This window comes from Tupaia chinensis, unplaced genomic scaffold (assembly GCF_000334495.1).
Source record: "Tupaia chinensis unplaced genomic scaffold, TupChi_1.0 Scaffold000085_1, whole genome shotgun sequence".
NCBI classification, from domain to species: domain Eukaryota; kingdom Metazoa; phylum Chordata; class Mammalia; order Scandentia; family Tupaiidae; genus Tupaia; species Tupaia belangeri.
The window spans coordinates 7606142-7624415 of NW_006159547.1; the positions used below are offsets into that span (position 1 = coordinate 7606142).

General features: G+C 35.4%; 2 protein-coding genes across 28 annotated transcripts in view; one reads left to right on the forward strand and one right to left on the reverse strand.

Annotated features, from left to right (window-relative positions):
• ACSS3 (acyl-CoA synthetase short chain family member 3) overlaps window positions 1-8367 on the forward strand; it is a 212445-nt gene extending 204078 nt beyond the window's left edge. For 2 of the 4 annotated variants that reach the window (XM_027769723.1, XM_006142870.3), the window contains exons 14-16: window positions 3223-3322; window positions 3409-3584; window positions 4936-8367. In XM_027769723.1, coding sequence (XP_027625524.1) covers window positions 3223-3322; window positions 3409-3584; window positions 4936-5004 — 345 coding nt within the window. In that variant the 3' untranslated portion in view covers window positions 5005-8367. Of the gene's footprint in view, window positions 1-3222; window positions 3323-3408; window positions 3585-4935 lie in introns of those variants that run through there. The other 2 variants (XM_014585714.2, XR_003548467.1) reach the window with 2 other exon arrangements.
• The window catches only part of PPFIA2 (PPFI scaffold protein A2), a 533343-nt gene continuing 522116 nt past the window's right edge, over window positions 7048-18274 (reverse strand). For 13 of the 24 annotated variants that reach the window (XM_006142879.3, XM_006142878.3, XM_027769714.1 and 10 more), the window contains 5 exons: window positions 16674-16849; window positions 15788-15856; window positions 12412-12571; window positions 11167-11258; window positions 7048-9209 (listed from right to left, as the gene is read on the reverse strand). In XM_006142879.3, the coding sequence (XP_006142941.1) occupies window positions 11200-11258; window positions 12412-12571; window positions 15788-15856; window positions 16674-16849 (464 nt within the window). In that variant the 3' untranslated portion in view covers window positions 7048-9209; window positions 11167-11199. The remainder of the gene's footprint in view (window positions 9210-11166; window positions 11259-12411; window positions 12572-15787; window positions 15857-16673; window positions 16850-18274) is intronic. The other 11 variants (XM_027769717.1, XM_006142880.3, XM_027769715.1 and 8 more) reach the window with 1 other exon arrangement.

The following is an 18274-nucleotide window of genomic DNA, read 5'->3' on the forward strand; positions in this document are numbered from 1 at the left end:
ACAATTATAATTAGTCAGGTAAAAGAGTTGTTCTTTGATCATTAAGGGAATACTAAATTTAAATTATAGAATCTAGCCTGCCAAGTCTATTTCTTTTCTACTATGAATATTCTTTTTCATGATTGGTAACTGACTGTAGTAACTACTAAAACAACTCTGTGGGAGAAAAATTTATCTCTGTATTCTCAAAATATGGATCTTAAGGGGCCAGCAGTTAGCGTAATGGCTATGTCGCTGGACTCCCATGTAGTCGACTGCGGTTTGTGTCCCGGACCTGGTGGCTTAAAACTCACGCCGGGTGTGTGTGCGTGCGTACCCAAGATCCTGAGAGGAGAATGGAGGTGAAGGGATTGCAGCGTGGCCATCCCCCCTGGGGGGTGATTTCTCGCTTTCTGTCTCTCTGTTTCTCTCAGTCTGTCTGGCAAGCGCACGCGCCCTATAGCAAAAAATCTCTCAAAAAAAATATGGATCTTAAAAGTAAGTATAACACAATAAATGAGAAAGTTGTTGAGATCATTTAAGAGTTCAGATTGAAGCAATGGGAGAATATGGTGGTATACAATCTGCATAGTATTTATTTAGCAGAAGGTTTTAGTTAGGCCTAACTAATAGAAAGGGGTGTGAACATGTTCACTTCAACAAATCAGTTAAACCATGTAATACAAAAATCATTTTTTTATAAATGTACTGTCGTCAGCACTGTAAGAATCAAAAACTACATGGACGGTACAATCCAGTACTTCACATTAGATGCTGACAATAGGATATGGAAGAAATGTTGACTTTTATGTGTACTTAGAAGTAATGCGAGGCAATACACTGGATGTGTATTAAATATTCTAACTATTCATGGAGTCTTCCAGGAGTTCAGAGAAGAGAATGCTCAATTTAAACTTAGCTTAATTTAAAAAAATTAATTAAGAAATTATAAAGTCCTTCATGGAAATTTGGGACTAGAAAATGGAATGCTCAAGACTCTGTTTGGTTTTCCTCTCAGGCTATGCCTTTGTAATTTATTTTGCCAGCTGGTTTTCCATGTCATCATATGTGTTGGAGTATTTCAAGTCCTTACTCTTTTCTCTTTTCTCCCTAACTAGTCTCATCCATGTCTATAGCTTCCATTACCATCTATATATTAATGACATCTAGATGAACATCTGCAGATTAAGCCTCTCCTCAGATCCCTGTTTCTAACTGCCACAATTGGATATCTCAATGGTACCTCAGTGAATTGTCTCCAAGACTTAAGGCATGATCTTTCCTCCTAAGCCTTGTCCTCACTAGCATTTTCTGGCTTAGAAAATGGTTCTCCCATCCAAGCAGCTGCTCAAATAAAAGTCACTGAATAATACTTCATTTCTCTGTCTTCTTCATTCCCATTATCCAATTTGTTATCAAATTTTGTTCACTTTTTCCTCTAAAGAAATTCTAATGTCTTTGTATTTACTGCCATAACCTTGGTCTACTCTTAGCTTCTTAGATGATTTCCCTGTGTAAAATGTGATACCTACCCTGAAAAATCCTCTATCCTCAGTCACGCAGAAGCCAAGGTTAGTTTGTGGTTTCTAAAATTCACTCTCAAGTGAAAAAAAAAAGAAAAGCCAATCAGAAAAGGCTAGATACTGTATGAATCCAAATATATGACATTATGGGAAAGGACTTTGGAGACAGTAAAAATATCAATGGTTGCCAGCAGTTAGGAGAAAGGGAAGACGAATCGACATAGTACGGGGAAGTTTTAGGGCAATGAACCTATTCTATATGGTACTATAATGGTGTATACATGCCTTATATGGCTGCCAAAACCCATAGAAGTTATGACAAGGATGAGCTATAAGGTAACTATGGATGAGGGCAATAATGATGTGTGCAATGGCTCATTGATCGTAACAAAGGATGCGTGATGTGTACTGTAGAATAGGCGGTTTATGTTGGAGAAGGGTGGACAGGGGAACTTTCTTCTTGCTGCTTGATTTTGCTGGGCATCTAAAACTACGCTTTAAAAAAAGTCTAATTTTAAAAATCTATTCTGAATAATCATATACTCTTCAAAGACTAGAATACTTTATTGTCTTCCTGGAACTGCCGAGGTAACAGGTGAAGTCCATACCACAACCCCTGTCTACCTTTGCAGTCCCATCATCTCTTGACACATTCTCATTCTTTTTGCTCTATTCTTTTCAGCCGCAGTAGTTCTTTCGGGTCTGAATAGAGTCCTTCCGCAGGGCTTTGACCCACCCCTTCTCCTTGCTTAGTCAATGTCTATGCATCTGTCAGACCTGCTCATGGTCATTTCCTGAGGGAAGACTTCTCTGAGGGCCATTTCCTTCTGCTAAGTGGATTGCTTTTGTTATGTCTGCTATATAAATAACCCAAGTTATTACCCCAGAGCCCATACCACCTTTGCATTTAGACGTTTATAATAATTGCTCATGGTTATTTATGAATATCTGTTTCTTGTGCTAGACTATAAGCACCATGAGATAATATTCTGCCTATTTTTGCTCACCACCGAGGCTAGTGCCATGCTTGGAATACAGATGTTTAGTAAATATTTGGCGAATAAATGAATAGAAAAAGACTTTTAGAACATAAATTTTAAAATTTCCTATTACAGCAGAAATGGAACTTTTTTAACCCTACACAGTCATATTTTATGTGACTACTAGTCACTGGGCCAGTCTTTGGTGTGGCAGTTAAGGTGGCTGAATCCCAACAGCCAGCATGCAGTTTGAGTCCCAGACCTGGCAGCTTCAGAAGCATGATGGGCACATGCATCTGTGTACCCAAAAATCCCAAAAGAAGGGAGACACGGAGGAAAAGGAATTGCCGCATAACCATTGCCCATGCGGGTGCTTTCTCACTTTTCTTCTCTCTGTAGTGGGCCCTCAGGCAAAATTTTAACAAGGCATAGGAGGCTGCCACATTGGCTTTCACAGGCCATTGCACTTGTTTATATGCCATATGCACTGTGCCTTTTCTCTGACTTCATTAACGAACAATTGAGATGAAGAAAACATTCTTACTTCCCAGGTAAGCTAAGCAATTCATCTTAATTACTGTAGGCCTTTAGTGACCAGGGATCCTAACCAGTTCCCTTAGTAGTAGTGTTGCAAATGAGTGATAGAATTTTGGGTTGTCTGATATGTATCTTTTTTCCCTAATTGAAAATGTGTACATATGTAGGGTATGCATTCTAAATGAATGTTTTGCCTTTTACAGTCTGTCCTTTCCCATGGTACTGTGGCAGATTGTGCAGTCGTTGGCAAGGAAGATCCTTTGAAAGGTCATGTTCCCTTAGCACTCTGTGTATTAAAAGGAGGTAAGAGGTCTTTGCTCTCCTTGATGGTGCCCTGCATGATTAACTAAGGTTAATTCTGTACTTAACCTTCTGAACTTTCTCCCTAGATATAAATATAACAGAGGAACAAGTTTTGGAAGAAATTGTGAAACATGTTAGACAGAGCATTGGCCCTGTGGCTGCATTTCGAAATGCAGTGTTTGTCAAACAGTTACCTAAAACCAGATCTGGCAAAATTCCCCGAGCAGCTCTGTCTGCACTTGTCAATGGCAAGCCTTATAAGGTAAATGATCAAAGATGAGTAATGCTCGGTTCTGAAATGTTCCTCTCTATTTCTGTGACATCAGCAAAGCACTTAAAAATGATTCTCAGACGTGAATTGTGTCACTGAAAACATATTAATAGTACTAGTTTTTAATGTTGAAGAGGACATTGCTAGCCATTTTTTTCTATAGCAATGAGAGTTTCAGAAAGAAATGCTAATGAGTTAAGAGTATATGCTTGGGTTACAGGAATCAGTGAGTGAAAATAGTTTTGCTATTAGAAGTTATCAATTAAATTCTGACATACTTGGGAAAGCTCAAACCTGTTAAATTGAAACTAATTTTTCCTTTCCTCATAATTATTAATGGCTATTAGCAAATGAAAAAGCAAAACAATTGAGGCTAGTAATAGATGTTTAAAATGTTCTAATCAATATATATGCTTATTATTTCTGCTTTGAAGGAAAATTATTTTAGGAAAGAGGCTGATTCAAATTTGCATTCTTTTAATTTTCATGCCATGCATGCCTAGACATATGCAATTTTATTGAGATCCAATAAAAGTCAAGGCAACCTGAGACCAGCAGGTGGCACTATGATTAAGACACTGGACTCCCACATGGGAGACCACGGTTCAAGCCTTGGACACAGTGGCTTGAAAAATCACTCTGGGCATGTGTGCATATGTGTTCCAAATCCCAAGAGGAGAATAGAGAATAAGGGATTGTGGCATGACCATCCTCCAGAGGAGTGATTTCTCACTCCCCCTCCTTCTGCCTGCCTCTTTGGTGAGCACATGTGTCCTACGGCAAAAACCTTTAAAAAAAAAAAAAAGTCAGTGCAGCTGTAAAGAGTAGTTGCATGAGCAAAAACAAACAAAAACACATTTTTCTACAGAACCAGTTAGAAAAACTCTTAAGAGGATTTCTAGTAAAAATACAATCTAGTGGGGACCAGCAGTTCATGTAATGGCTATGTCGCTGGATTCCCATGTAGTTGACCGTGGTTCGCGTCCCGGACCCGGTGGCTTAAAACTCATGCCGGGCGTGTTTGCATGCGTGCCCAAGATCCTGAGAGGAGAATGGAGGAGAAGGGATTGCGGCGTGCCCATCCCCCCTGGGGGGTGATTTCTCGCTTTCTGTCTCTCTTTCTCTCTCTGTTTGTCTGGCGAGCGCACGCACCCTGTAGCAAAAACCTCTACAAAAAAAAACCTCAAAAAAAAAAAAAAAAAAAAAAAAAAAAAAAACTCCCTGTTTTTGAATATGTCTGTATTACAATGAGGAATGCAACATTATATGTGATTGTTTAATTGTAAAGAGAATGGGAAGGGTTCAAGGACAAACATCCATCTGATACCAAATTTCTTTCCAGATAACTCCTACAATCGAAGACCCCAGCATATTTGACCACATAGAAGAAGTACTGAAACAGGCATCATGATTTGTTTTTGAGTCAATTTAATTTTCTAACTGAAATTAAGTTATTTGAGTTACTTCCCAGAGATAGATAAATATTTAAATAGAAATTATTTACAAATTGAAACGTGAATTATAAAACTCGGTCTAAACAAATCTAATGAATAATTGTGAAAGACCTGGGCATTTTGTCTGATATGACCCAGTTAGCATTAGTATGAGTTGCCTGTGCTGCTTCTCAACATATTGTCTAGCACTTAAAAAAAAAAATACATGTCTAGTGTATGATTTTTAAAATTGTACCTCCCCCAAATACAGTAATTGAAAGTGACCCTACTATAGAGTCACTTCCTGAAATTAAGAATCTATAGGTGTGATCCAAAATCTAAAACTCAAGTCAAAGACAGAAAATAATTTTTAAACTTTCTTTTAGAATTGTTTAGTATTTGTCCAATATTCTTTAGATGACTACATTTTGTTTTTAATGAAATAGATGAAATGGAAAGCTTTAGGTAATCACCTAGCTCGATGAAATTATTTTCTAGATAGGACCTGTATGAGGGAAGGCTGGGTTACAGCTCTGCCTTTAGGTTATTTGTTAACTTAGGCAAAGGAAATCACACGCCTGGCAGAGCAGCTGGAGATGATGTAGTCCGATCTCTTCATCCTAGAAATGAAGATTCCTGGGAGCCTCTCCCCAAGCCTCAGGTTCTTGATTGGCTGTGTACTTCTTGATTCTAATTTCTTATAGAAACAGATAGATATACAGAGGGCTAGGGTGATAAGGGAAAAATTTAAGCAAGAAATGTAAAGTTTTTACATAAAGGTAAAGACCTTCCAGGCAAGAGCATAATGTGAACGAACTTTTGAAATGAACTTGACTTTCTTGAGTATCAGAAGGACTATAGGGAACAGTACAGACTGAAGGGTATCTGCTCCATGTAAGGGAACAGCCCTTACTCAGTCACAGCAGAATATAAACTAGGGGTAAGACATGTTCCCTGTTGCAAAGCCTCTGGTTTTCAAAAGTAAAATGCATAATTTATGAGAAAAATCTGATTTTTAAATAATTATACATTAAAAATTTGATATCCAAATATCTTTCTATTTACACTTTTCTAAAACTTAACAATTTTTTAAATAATTGAAAAATGAATCTATTAATAAGCTTGCATTAATGTGCCTATTAAATAGAGTAGATAGATGTAGGTAATAGGATATTTGGTCTATTTAGGATTGCCTTCTTAATTGTTACCCCTGAAATAATGTATTTATCTACTGGGTCGTCAGAAAAATCATTACTCATTTTTGCATAGAAAAACACATGGTAACTTTTCCAATGACCCAACAGCTATTTCCTTGCATTATCTCAGTGGCTGGAATTGAAACCAACCAAACAGACATTCTATTATTTGAAGGTTTGGATTCGTTGAACTGTTTCTTCTAATGGGTACATTTTAACCATTATCACAATTGTCATCTTTACCAATAATCCCTTTTTAATGTCTTAACATTAAAATGTATTTCCTTTTATTTGCCACATAAGATTTAGCTCAAAATGGCTAATTCTTTAGCTTCCATTGTTCATTTGAAATGTATAAACTCAGGAAGATCCAAGAGTTATGTCAGAGATTATGTCTTTGGTCGTCTTGTGCATTTTTCCTGGTAATCAAATCTGAAGGGACACTTCAGCGAGCAGACTTATGTTATTTTCCAGTTGAGTGGGTCTGCAAAACAGTGTATGAGACTGAGGAAGTAGCTATTTCTTGTGTCTTATTGAGGAAATTTATCTCCTTTGCCGGGTCATTTACTTTCATGTGGCTAAAAATAAGTCAAGAACGTTACTCAAGTTATCAGATTGCTTAAAATTTAGGAGAAAAAAAACAAATTTATTTTAATACCAACCATAAAACACTTTCACTAATAGTACCTGAAATATTTTAAACTACATTTATCTTTAAAAACAACAGTATGATATTGCTCAAAAATGCAATTTTACTTGAATTTGTTAAGATGAATTCTGTGTGATCTGATTTTGGTATTTTCATAGAATTTTTGCTGTAAGACATTGGAAAAATGTAAATATAAAGTCCTTTCAAAATCTATAGAAAAGTGTTTTCTAATTAACGGAGTTAATTCACTCATGAAAATATAGTAAATATATACAAATGATTCCTACCTTACATTTAAAAAGTGTTATTTATGTAAAATTGTGTTTGTAAGGCCCTGATCAGTCAAAATGAGAAAAATTATAATGTTGATTATCCAGAAGGAGGAATATTGAGACCCTGGGCTTAATCCATTAAATGGATTTTAAAATCTGATAGAAATGATATTATAAGTTAAAATGTATTTTATACTTGAGACATGTATCCCTGGATATTTCGTGTCAGTATATGTTAGGTTCTATTATAGATTACTATTTCTTAAGTGATCTCTGAAGAGAAGAACCGGACGTTAGTAATTGAATGGTATATACAAGAGTACAAATCTAGTTATGGTATTATGATGTCATAGATCCTGTATTATATTTCATTTATGTGAAACCAGACCCTCAAATTCAGATGAGTTTAAAAAGATCTTGGCTGTTATTTTAGCTTAGGCGACATTTTTAGAAACGCTCACATCATTCCCATAAGCAAGTTTAGTACTCCCTCTTGTGGCAGATTTACCACTGACGATAATGAATAGTAGATTGAGAGTCACTGGGAGAACGTTTTTTGTGACAGTTCAGGTAGATAGTCAAACTGTGTGACTAGAAAACAGAGTTTAAACAGAGAACTGGAAGTGTTTTTTCTTTTTTTTTTTTATTGACAATGGAGAGGGTTTCTGTTACCATTACCGTTTTTGACTGAATCTGTTAAACAAAAATAGACATCAAAACAAATGTAGTGTACGTGCAAACAGAGCAAAGTAAAATACAAAAAGAAATTACTAATGACATCTTGCGCTTAATAAGATCAAGCAGCAGAAAATCAGCAGTTAGATAAATGGCATTATTAAAGAGATTTTACTTTGAATTCCCCATATAAACAAAGAATAAACAACAGTAACACCACCGAATAAAGCCACAGGGAAGAGATTACTCTTCTATACTTTTATACACTATATATGTTAATCATTCTGTCTTTCTTTTATTTCCTCTGATTAAAAACTGACTTCAGGGAAGTCGCAACAAGGCCATCTTGGCTAAAAGCTTATAATATTAGATGTGAGTCTGGCTAATGCCCTGTTACATTTACGAAGGGGAAGGGTTTTGTCTTTTCCTGGTGGAGATGATCCTCAGACTCTATTGTGGTTTGATGTTCACTGTCCAGTGCTGGCTGGCAGTTTAAAAGATTTGAATGAACATGTGGTTCTTAGTAAAGAAGGTTTTTTTTTTTTTTTTCTTGGTCCATAGGTAACAAGATAATTTTTCTTCATATAAATTTTTTAAATAATTGCTTTTAATTTAATTTTTGTAAACAGTTCGGCTTTGTTTTGTATCGAAAAGGAGATCGAGCCATCACAGTGCTATTTTTTTTAAGATATAGGACATCCCTGATTGCCTTTAAAGGTCTATTTTTGGCTCCAGTTCCAAGTTAAATCATTCCTTTTTTTTGTTTTTGTTTTTTTGGTTTTTTTTTTTTTGTTTTTTTTTTTTTTCTTTTTTTTACATGATCAGAGGCAGGTGTTCAGCTTTAAGTATCGACAGACTTGAAGGAGAAACATGTCGAAGCATGGTCCATGCTCCAAGGAGACATATTGATTTGACTGTTACATTTCAAAAACTGTAAAAATGGTGGAATGGTAAAATACAAACAGTACTTGGAATTGTCAAATGTTTGCACTCAAGACTCCATGAACCATATATTTTATTTTGTTAAAAAATCATATTTATATCCATTTACATAAGACTTACACATTTAAAAAGAAATACACAGTAATACATAAATGCCTAGTATATTACAATAAAACATGAAAAAAAACAAGTGGCTCCATTTCATAGAAGCATCTGTTGTACAGAATTTATGATGTAGATGATGCTTATTATTCAAATGACTTACGCATTTTATTACAATTTTAAGTAAACTAATCAAACTCCATCTCTGACTCCCCCCAAAATCATGTGTTCAGCTTTTAATGAACCATTCCTTGTCATTACTAGAATGCAGTCTTCACGGAGGTCTTCCCTGTTCGTCTTCTGGGATGGTAGTGCACTTTAGGTAGAGTAGACTGAAAAGACGACATCTAAAATTTGTAATGGACAGCATTAGTTCACTAAGCGGTCCCAGACTGGCAAACCCATTCCACTACTCTGCAGTATACCTCCATGCAGCCTGCCTGCTTGTCTGAAAGGTAATGGACAGGAAATCAGCTAGAATCTGACCAATGACTCAGTAATGATCATTTGCTATTTTCCATTTTTGTGCAGAGGAGCTTAACAAATGATAGGATTAGATCAACTTTGTGAAAGTATGGTGGTAATATAAACAAAGGTAGTCACGCAAAATGTCACATGCTCTCTGAAATGTTTACAACTTACTAATAAATTGGACTGAGTTGACTGAATTCCATGGAATTGACTTATATTCTAGTTCATATATATCAGCGATTTTAAGATACTTTAATTGTGACAAACTTAAGAGTTTAAAGAATCTGTGTCAGTGGTCTGGCATCATCAAGTCCTCCAGCCATAGTGTACTTAGGGAAAACACGATTATTATCACTGATATAAAAGAAACAAATAGGATGCTTTGAAATGTTTTTAATACCAAAAGTGGTAATGTTTCACCAAAATAAAAATTGGGTTATCCTAGATTTACTTCTTGTATATAACTACTCTTATCTCATTTAATGGTAAAAGCTAGAAAATATGAACTAGAATGCCATGCACAAAATATAGATTGCAAATAGTTAAAAGAGTAATTCTACCCATCAGTCAAGAGCTAAGAAGCAAGCACTACTGAACGTATTAGTCATTTGTAAATTGATGAAGTATTCAGTTTCTGGAGAAATGATCAAATTATGTGTAGAATCTATTATAAACAGTTTAGGGAAAGTCTCTTATTTAGCCAAATTATTATATACTTTAGATTGTGTTTAATTAGTTGCCAAATTATAGGCCATAATTAAATTTTAATGTTAGGGTTGTACATTCTGAAATTATATTTCTTATCTGGGTGCTTCTTGTTTTATCAGCTGTAAATAATGACCTGCATAAAGCAGCATATCAGCTTTCATATTAGGTCCAAAAGATCAACAATATATTGCATGGAGCTTTCAGTTCAAGGCAATGAATAAACAGCACAAGGTGAGCTGTTCCTTTGCATATACCTGCTTCCCCTTCTCATCCTTGTGCACACACTTTGTTCTAAATATTGCGCTAAAAAATTTTGCTAAAATACAGTTTCACTGAAACTGGGAGAAAATTTTAGTAAAGTACAGTTTTAGGCTAAAAATATTTATGATCGTTTGACATTTATAAATCAGAAAATTACAGTTTAAGATTGGTTTCCAACGTGAACCCATTGTTATATGGATTTGGAAGTAGCTTCCATCAGTTGGTATTTCTCTGAATACAAATGTCTTCTTTATAGCTTATGGTTATATAATAAGGTTTTGTATTTGTCCTATCCTCCATTCTCATAAAGTACTTTTATTTTGTTCTTATTCTATATGCCCCAGATACTTAAGTTTATTTTCTACAAATATAAATCACCTTGATGAAGAACATACAAAAGGTTTGGCTTCCAGTTATTTTCCTGATTCTGCCACTGACTCTCAGAATTTGCTTAAGTCACTACCTGCCTCCTTTATCTTCCATATATAAAACTGGTTACTTAAAAAGATCTGATTTGTATAGTGCCAAACTCTTAGCAACGAAATGCTACTCAAAAGTTGAAGACAGTGCAATAGCAACCCACTGGTGTGTAATTACAGAGTGGGTGGCCATCAACAGACAGATCTTAAACCAGAGCAGCAGACGGTGACAGGAAATCCTAGATTCAGAGTTATGACATAAAGATTCCTTTTTCCCCCTCTTGCAATTCCAAGGGGTTATTTCACCTCTGTACTGCTAGGCCATACCAAAGAGTATAGTGTCTAATTATTAGTCTATGTAGGTTCCATTTTGTTGTTGTTGTTGTTGTTTTTCTTTCTTTCTTTTTTTTTTTTTTTTTCTGTCAGCCAAAGGGAAACTACTCACAGCAGGTCAGTGCTGCCTCCTTTGAGTGGCTTGTCAACATGAGTATGTGCGAACAGTGGAGTTGTCTAACCTCTGCAGTCTTGATGAGGCAACTGCAAATGGAGAAAAGGGCTTTAGAGGAACTTGGATGATTCAGTACAAGATTTCAGATGAGAAAGATCTCCTTCCCCTGCATGAAGGGACCCTGAACATATTAGTAGACCTTCCTTCTCTCAGGTATTAGCCACTCACATTCCTCATGAAAATTTATCCCAATAAAATTCAACTAAGCTTTCAAGTTGTTATGTATTCCTCCTTAGATGAAAGCTGTAACAAGAGCAGCTCCCTCACAGCGCTCCTGTGTTTGAGTTTTTGTTGTGAAGATGGCTCCTACAGAACTCTGTGTAGTGGATTTCTTTCTCGAGTACTGAAATATGTCTATGCTAATTTCAATCATGTTGAAGTTTTGCTGACATGTTACACAATAGTAACAAGGTATAAGAAATGTAGTTAGAAGATCACAGAATTATTTTGGAATGAATTTTAAAAGCCATACTAGCCATGACCTTGAAAAAATAGTTCTAGGTGATTATCTTAAGAGAGTGGGACTATTTTTCTTTCATGTGTACTAAGAAGAAATAATTTTGTGAGTATTATTTCTAAGTTGTATCTCCTGTAGGGTGATTGTTTTCCTTTGTGAGGTATGTGACACAAATCTAATGTCCACAGCAGGAAATGCAAATTGGGAGATTCCTATTGATTTTTTTTAAGTCTCTTCTCATGGTTGTGCTTGTTTATTTAAGGCCTTCTGCCTTGATCAATGAGTTTGATCTATCTAATGAGTTTGAATTTCAAAGACAAAATATAAAGCCTTCAGTATTAAAAAAATACATATAGTATGACAATGGAGTTAATTTCTATTTTCTCTGGACTTTTAGTCTATATAGAATCTCTAAACAAATGATTTGCTTTAGAAACAGAAGAGTAAAGGAACACAAATCATGCATCCTGTTGTTCCTCAATGTGGACATTAGCAAAATCGTTCTTAAGATGTTATAATTATTTTTTAAGTGTGAATAAAGTGCCATGAATTCATGCATTAGCAGTTAACAAAGGAGCTTTTCTTGATGGAAGCAAAGCAAATTACAAGCAGAGCAAACCAACTCAAGAGTCAATTCTAGAAAACTGTGCAGGGTCAGAGAATTATACTAGCTATTGCTAGGCAAGGCTTTTTACTTCATAAGCAGAAATGCAAAACTACTATACCATCCGTTGTCATTTTCCTTGACTGCCCAGATGTTGTGGTTAACCTGAATCCTGCTGGTAATGTTTCTGAGGACCCAGGCATCATGCTGATTCCATGTACTTCGCGAGGTGGAAACTGCCTTCTCCAGGTCGATCCACGTCTGAAATTCTTGTCATCGCTCTGTCAGTACAGAGTTATAGTTTGATGTAATGAAAAGAAGTGAACTAGTCCAGGTGCTTAAAGCGCTGTGCTTAGCAACATGTAATATAGATTATTTACATTTGGTCTTTCAAGTAGACATATAGAATATTATGCTTTATTTTGAGAATCCTGTTGATTATAAAATGAGAATATAGGAGATTTGAAACAAATATCCTTATAATATTTTCCATTCAAATTTAAATATAAGGTTTGCCATCCAAAATCCCAAAAGTGATATTGGAAATGCCAATTAGTTATATGGTAGGGAATTATTAGTAGGTTGTTGGGAATGTCATGACATATCTTTCTGTGCTTTTCTATGCAGAAACGTATGATGACTCTCCCGACAACCCAATATATACTGAATTGAGTCAGTTGTGGGGTAGACTGCATTTGAGTCACATAATACTTGAATAGTGCCAAGTACACAAGATATATATTGTGAAGAAATTCATATTTTAGGCAGTCTGGCTAACATGGGATACTATAGTCTATAAGCTGTGTAAGAAACTCTGTTTCTGATTAGAGTTCAGTGATAGAAAATTAATTTGTCACTTCCTGACAAACATTTATAGCCAGGATGTCATCCTTAGAAAATATATGTATTTCAGGTGCTACTAAAAGCATAATATATATAATTCTGGTACTTTTAATAATATGATTTTGTTAAATCTTAGCAAAAATCATCTTTTATTTCTCTGTACAGATACAATTATTTTTTTCTAAATTGGTAAGCAATAATATATAATTTAGCCTTTGGCTAATACTATTCATGTCTGAAAATATGAATGATTCCACATATATCCTGTTTTCTAACTAAGCTTCTCAATTTGGAAAGGACTATTACTTGAAGTCATAGCAAATTCTGTAGTGTTGATCTTATTTTGGAAAAGTCGATAGCCAGCTTAAATTATCATTGTTGTAAATGAATCACAGTGCAGGGTATCTGTCTTCACAGATTGACGAGTTAATGGACATTTATAGTCAAGCTGGGAAAAATAAAATGATCTGCATATGTAAATTTGGTAGCTATTTTACAGGCTAGGAGATGACTACTACCCTTCTTTTCAGCTGGTGTGTTTTAATTTCCCTAGACTTTCAAAAGTTTGTAGAAAACAAAATTTCAGAGCTGTCGTCTCTTGATTCTGCAATAAAGTTACTACAATAAACACTACATTGTGTTTAATGTAGTGTGAGTTGATGTCATAAAGTAAGTCAGGAAATCAAGTGCTTGGGTTAGGATCCCTTACGTCTCCTTTCAATATACTGTGACGGTGGAAAAGTTTTAGTGAGATCACATGAAGGCGCTGGATTCCCACATCACTGACCACAGTTCAAGTCCCAGACCTAGTGGCTTGAAAATTACACTGGGCGCAGTTGCATGCATGCCAAAATCCTAAGAGAGTTCAGGTGAAGCAATTGGAGTGGCCACCCACTGGGGGAGTGATGTCTTACTTTTCCTCTGTCTCTTCAGTGAGTGCATGCACCCTGCAGCAAACACCTTAAAGTTTTATTTGAAATCAAAATCTGTAGAAGTACATCGGCACTATTCAAATTATCTCACTAGAATCTGAATGTCACCACTGAAACTCAGAAATAAACGCACTCATTCCCGGCAGAAAGTTTGGCTATTTTTGGCGCACACTACACGTAATAAAGGGCAATAGAGATTAGAAGGTCGGGGTGATAAACTTGTGTGTTATATTTTTTAAATGAAAAGAGGCAACATATTTTAAAGGCTTACAGACACATCCCATTTACTTGGCACAGTAGACCCTCTGCATAGGTTAGTGTCTCTACCAGGACAACTCCTTAAGGTCAATCTACATTTTAGAATGTAGCAATATGACAGAGCTTTAATAATTCAGTTAAAATTTACTTCATGGCTTTTAAAAAACTGTATTTTAAAGAGTATGAGTTTATAAGACTACCACTTTTAATCAACAACAAGTGTATGAGTTTATAAGACTACCACTTTTAATCAACAACAGTAAGGAGTAAAAAGATTGCTAAATAATCAGAATAAAATCAGTTAAGTATTAAATGCATTTTTAAAGCCTTAACCATTCTCTTGATGGGACAAGAGTTTATTGTAAGTTAGCTGAAGTCAAGACTGTAGAGCTACTCTCTTTATAATCTCTTCCACAAAGACAGCATGGGTTTTTTAATACCAAGATCATCTTCCCTGCCCGTCTGAATATGGAATTATTACCTCATTTTAGGCTTTGTTGAATTTATTCACAAGATTCATTTGATCAGCTGGTCTTTACAGCTGAGAAACACCTGCACTTTGAGATACACAGAACTATGTATCCCTGTATTTTCCACTTCATACTCAGGTTTCATTCCATCTGCTTCCAGAAGACCATGTAAATATCACAGGGTCTGTTGAGATCCCTTATGTTCACCCATCTCTGGACATTCTTACATGTTTATATTCCAAATCTTTTAAGCATGCAAATGTTATGTATACATGAAAAATAGCTTTCAAATCTTATGACTGTTAAAATGTTCTTCATCTGTTTTTAAAGAAAACTCAATATTGATATCTGAAATTATGAATAGACATCCATGTATTGAAAGCAAGTTGTCTTTTTTAATATCCTAAAATTTCATGGGAAGATGTACTGATATTTAAGAAATAAAACATTCCTTACTAAAAAGGTAAATTTATAAATAATAGTGTTTTGCTTATTATTTTTAAAGGTGCTGAATCTTCTATAGTCACAGCTCATTGGAGAAGTCTTTTTGATTATTTGTTAGTGTTTCTGATGGGTAAAAAGATAATATATAAATTTATAAAGTCCCTTCCAAAATAAAATGAGTAACATAATGTAAGAACAACTCTGAAGAAAAATCTCAATTCCACCCAGGGAACAAACATCTGATTAATTTCTAAACACCATTCCTTAAAAAAGAAAAAGAAAAAGTATCTTTTAAAAATGACTCGTTTAGAAGCCAGCAGATGGCATGGTGGTTACAGGTGCTGGACTCCCACATGGATGCGCTGGTTTGAGTCCTGTAACCTTTCTTTCTCACTTTTCTTCTCTTGCTCTGTCCCTCTCTTGTCAAATTTAAATAAATAAATATATGTGTGTTTATATATGTATATAATGTATGTATGTGTGTGTACACACACACACACACACACACACACAGTTTAGGATTCCTTTTAAATGACAGGTAAAGACTTACTTCATCTAGTCGCCGCTCAGTCCCCAGGGCCAAGAGGTTATTGTATTCCCTTTCAAGAATCTGCCTTGCCTGTTGACATCAAATTACAATTACTATCACAGAAAACACATTTTTAAGTCACATAAGTTATACTTATCTAAGAATGCATTACTAATCATATTGGGGGGGGTCTTTTATTTTAGTAAGTCATTACAAATTTTAGCCACAAATTCTGGGTAGGGTAAATTTTTTTTGCATATGAAGAGTAGAGCGAGAGACTCACCTTAATGTCTGAGGTCAGACATTATTGTGTGTGTCTTTATTCCAACAGGGTATTTTATATGAAATATGTAAAGAGCAAATAAAAACTGAAATTGGACTGCCAATTTATCAAATTTATACAAGGAGATCTCAAACCTGGTCAAGGATCATAATTTGGGGAAACTTTCAGGTTTCCTATACCCTTGAGGTTTCTTAGGACTAAGATATAAACTGGAAGTATTTTTTTTTTAATTTGTAAGGGACTATGTTGATGCACATAATTATCCATGTTTGGGAATCACGGTCATCCCAGTGCTAAATGTCTGTATAATTCAGGCACGTAAATAGAAGTGACTGCTGCTCAGAGACACAGAGACTGAAGGCCATCTGTCAGGGATATTGTTTGGGGGAATCTGGCATTCAGGTGGGAGGCTGGGCCACATAACCTCTCAATCCCTTTCTGCTTAATTTTACGATTTTTGTTTTGGCTAGAAACTCAGTAGCTTGAAATTAAAACCCCAGTGACATATTTCAAAGGTTGGACTAATGTGCATCGAAAATCATAAATTTGCATTTCCCCCCTAAAAGTTTAGCCTGCCATGATATAAATGAGGACACTGCAAGAATACAGCAAAAGGGAGCTTGCCTGGGTGTTCTGGGTTGGAATCTGTAACAACAAAGCCAGGCTGCTGTAGTCAAAGTTCTCATCCAGAGCTATCAGGGAGCCATGCACGCCACTCTCAAGAATATTATTTGCATATTCTCGAAGTCCAATTGCTTGTATCCAGCGAATAACTCGATCATTGCTCCACACCAGCACATCTAGGAAAGGAGAGAGATCCTTTCGTAATTTTCCATAATAAAATCATGGACTGAAATGAGTCACAGGTGTCTGACCAGGTTACGTTCACACTGATGTATCCACTCCCTCTACACTAGACTCCCTTCTGTAGCTTGTATTAATTATTCTAATAACAAATATTTTCCAGTCGCAACCTAGAAAAATACTTTCAGAGTTAATTACTTAAATGACAACCAGTTCATCACATGGAACATGTCTCCTTTTCATATGAGAGCTCTACAGTCTGTCTGAAATTCTGTGGTTTTACCACCAGATGGAGACATTTCTTATCCGTGTCTTCATCAAACAAAATGAGATTCTACTGTTCATCAGAAGTGTCTATTAACCACTACATAAATATTGCATATGAACTAGAATATACTTTTCTTGGGGCTAGTAGGTGGTGTGGTGCTTAAGGCGCTGGACTCTCACATGGCCAACCACGGTTCATGTACAGACCTGGTAACTTGCTTTCTCACTAACTCTCTTTGGCCAAAATTTAGTAATAAAAAGATTTAAAAATTCTTTTTTAAAAAAAGAATATGCTTTTCTTTCCCCTGAAGTGATGTATAAGAACAGAACAGTAAGATAATACAGGAATTCAATAGATTGATACTACACTGTTGTCAATTCATTATTTTTTAATTACAAACCAATGAAAAATTTAAATAGTCAGGTCCCAAGTTGCTTTCCTGTTATTGGAAGTGTAATATTTTATACAAAACACTTTTTTATCTTCTAAAACTAGAAGATGTGTCTCATGAGAGAGACAAAGTCAAACATCTCCCCTCTTGGGGGGATGGCCATGACACAATTCATTCTCCATTCTCCTCTCGGGATCTTGGAGATGTACACATGAGCACCTGGGGAGTTTCAAATCATCAGTTCTGGGCCTCGAACTGTAGTGAGTCATGTGGGAGTCCAGTGCCTTACCCACTACACCACCTGCTGGCCCCTGTGTGTGTCTTTTTTAGACAAAAATATATTAAAGTATATTTTATTTATTTCTTCCATTTCTTCCTATTTAAGTTGGCACATGCTAAATAAAATAGAACCAGAATATTATACAGAAAAGAATTTTAAGAAACCTAAAGGGAAATGAGAAATGAAAACTTTTTTCCTACCTGTAGAAAGGGAAAGAAATCATTATTATTAGTAAAATAGGTTTTCCTTTTTTTTCTTTCTGAATAAAACATATACTTTTTCAAAAAAAAACTATAAACATATTTTGTGAAATATTAGCCAACTTCCCCCCCCTCTTCAATTATCTACAAAGTCAGAGTAGTATTTGGGGGATGTGGGGAGAGTATTTTTATATTGCTCAGGATTTTCAAAAGCATTCATTATTTGTCCTAATGCATTCATTTATAACTAAATTGGGTTTTCTTGTGTTTAACATTAAAGCA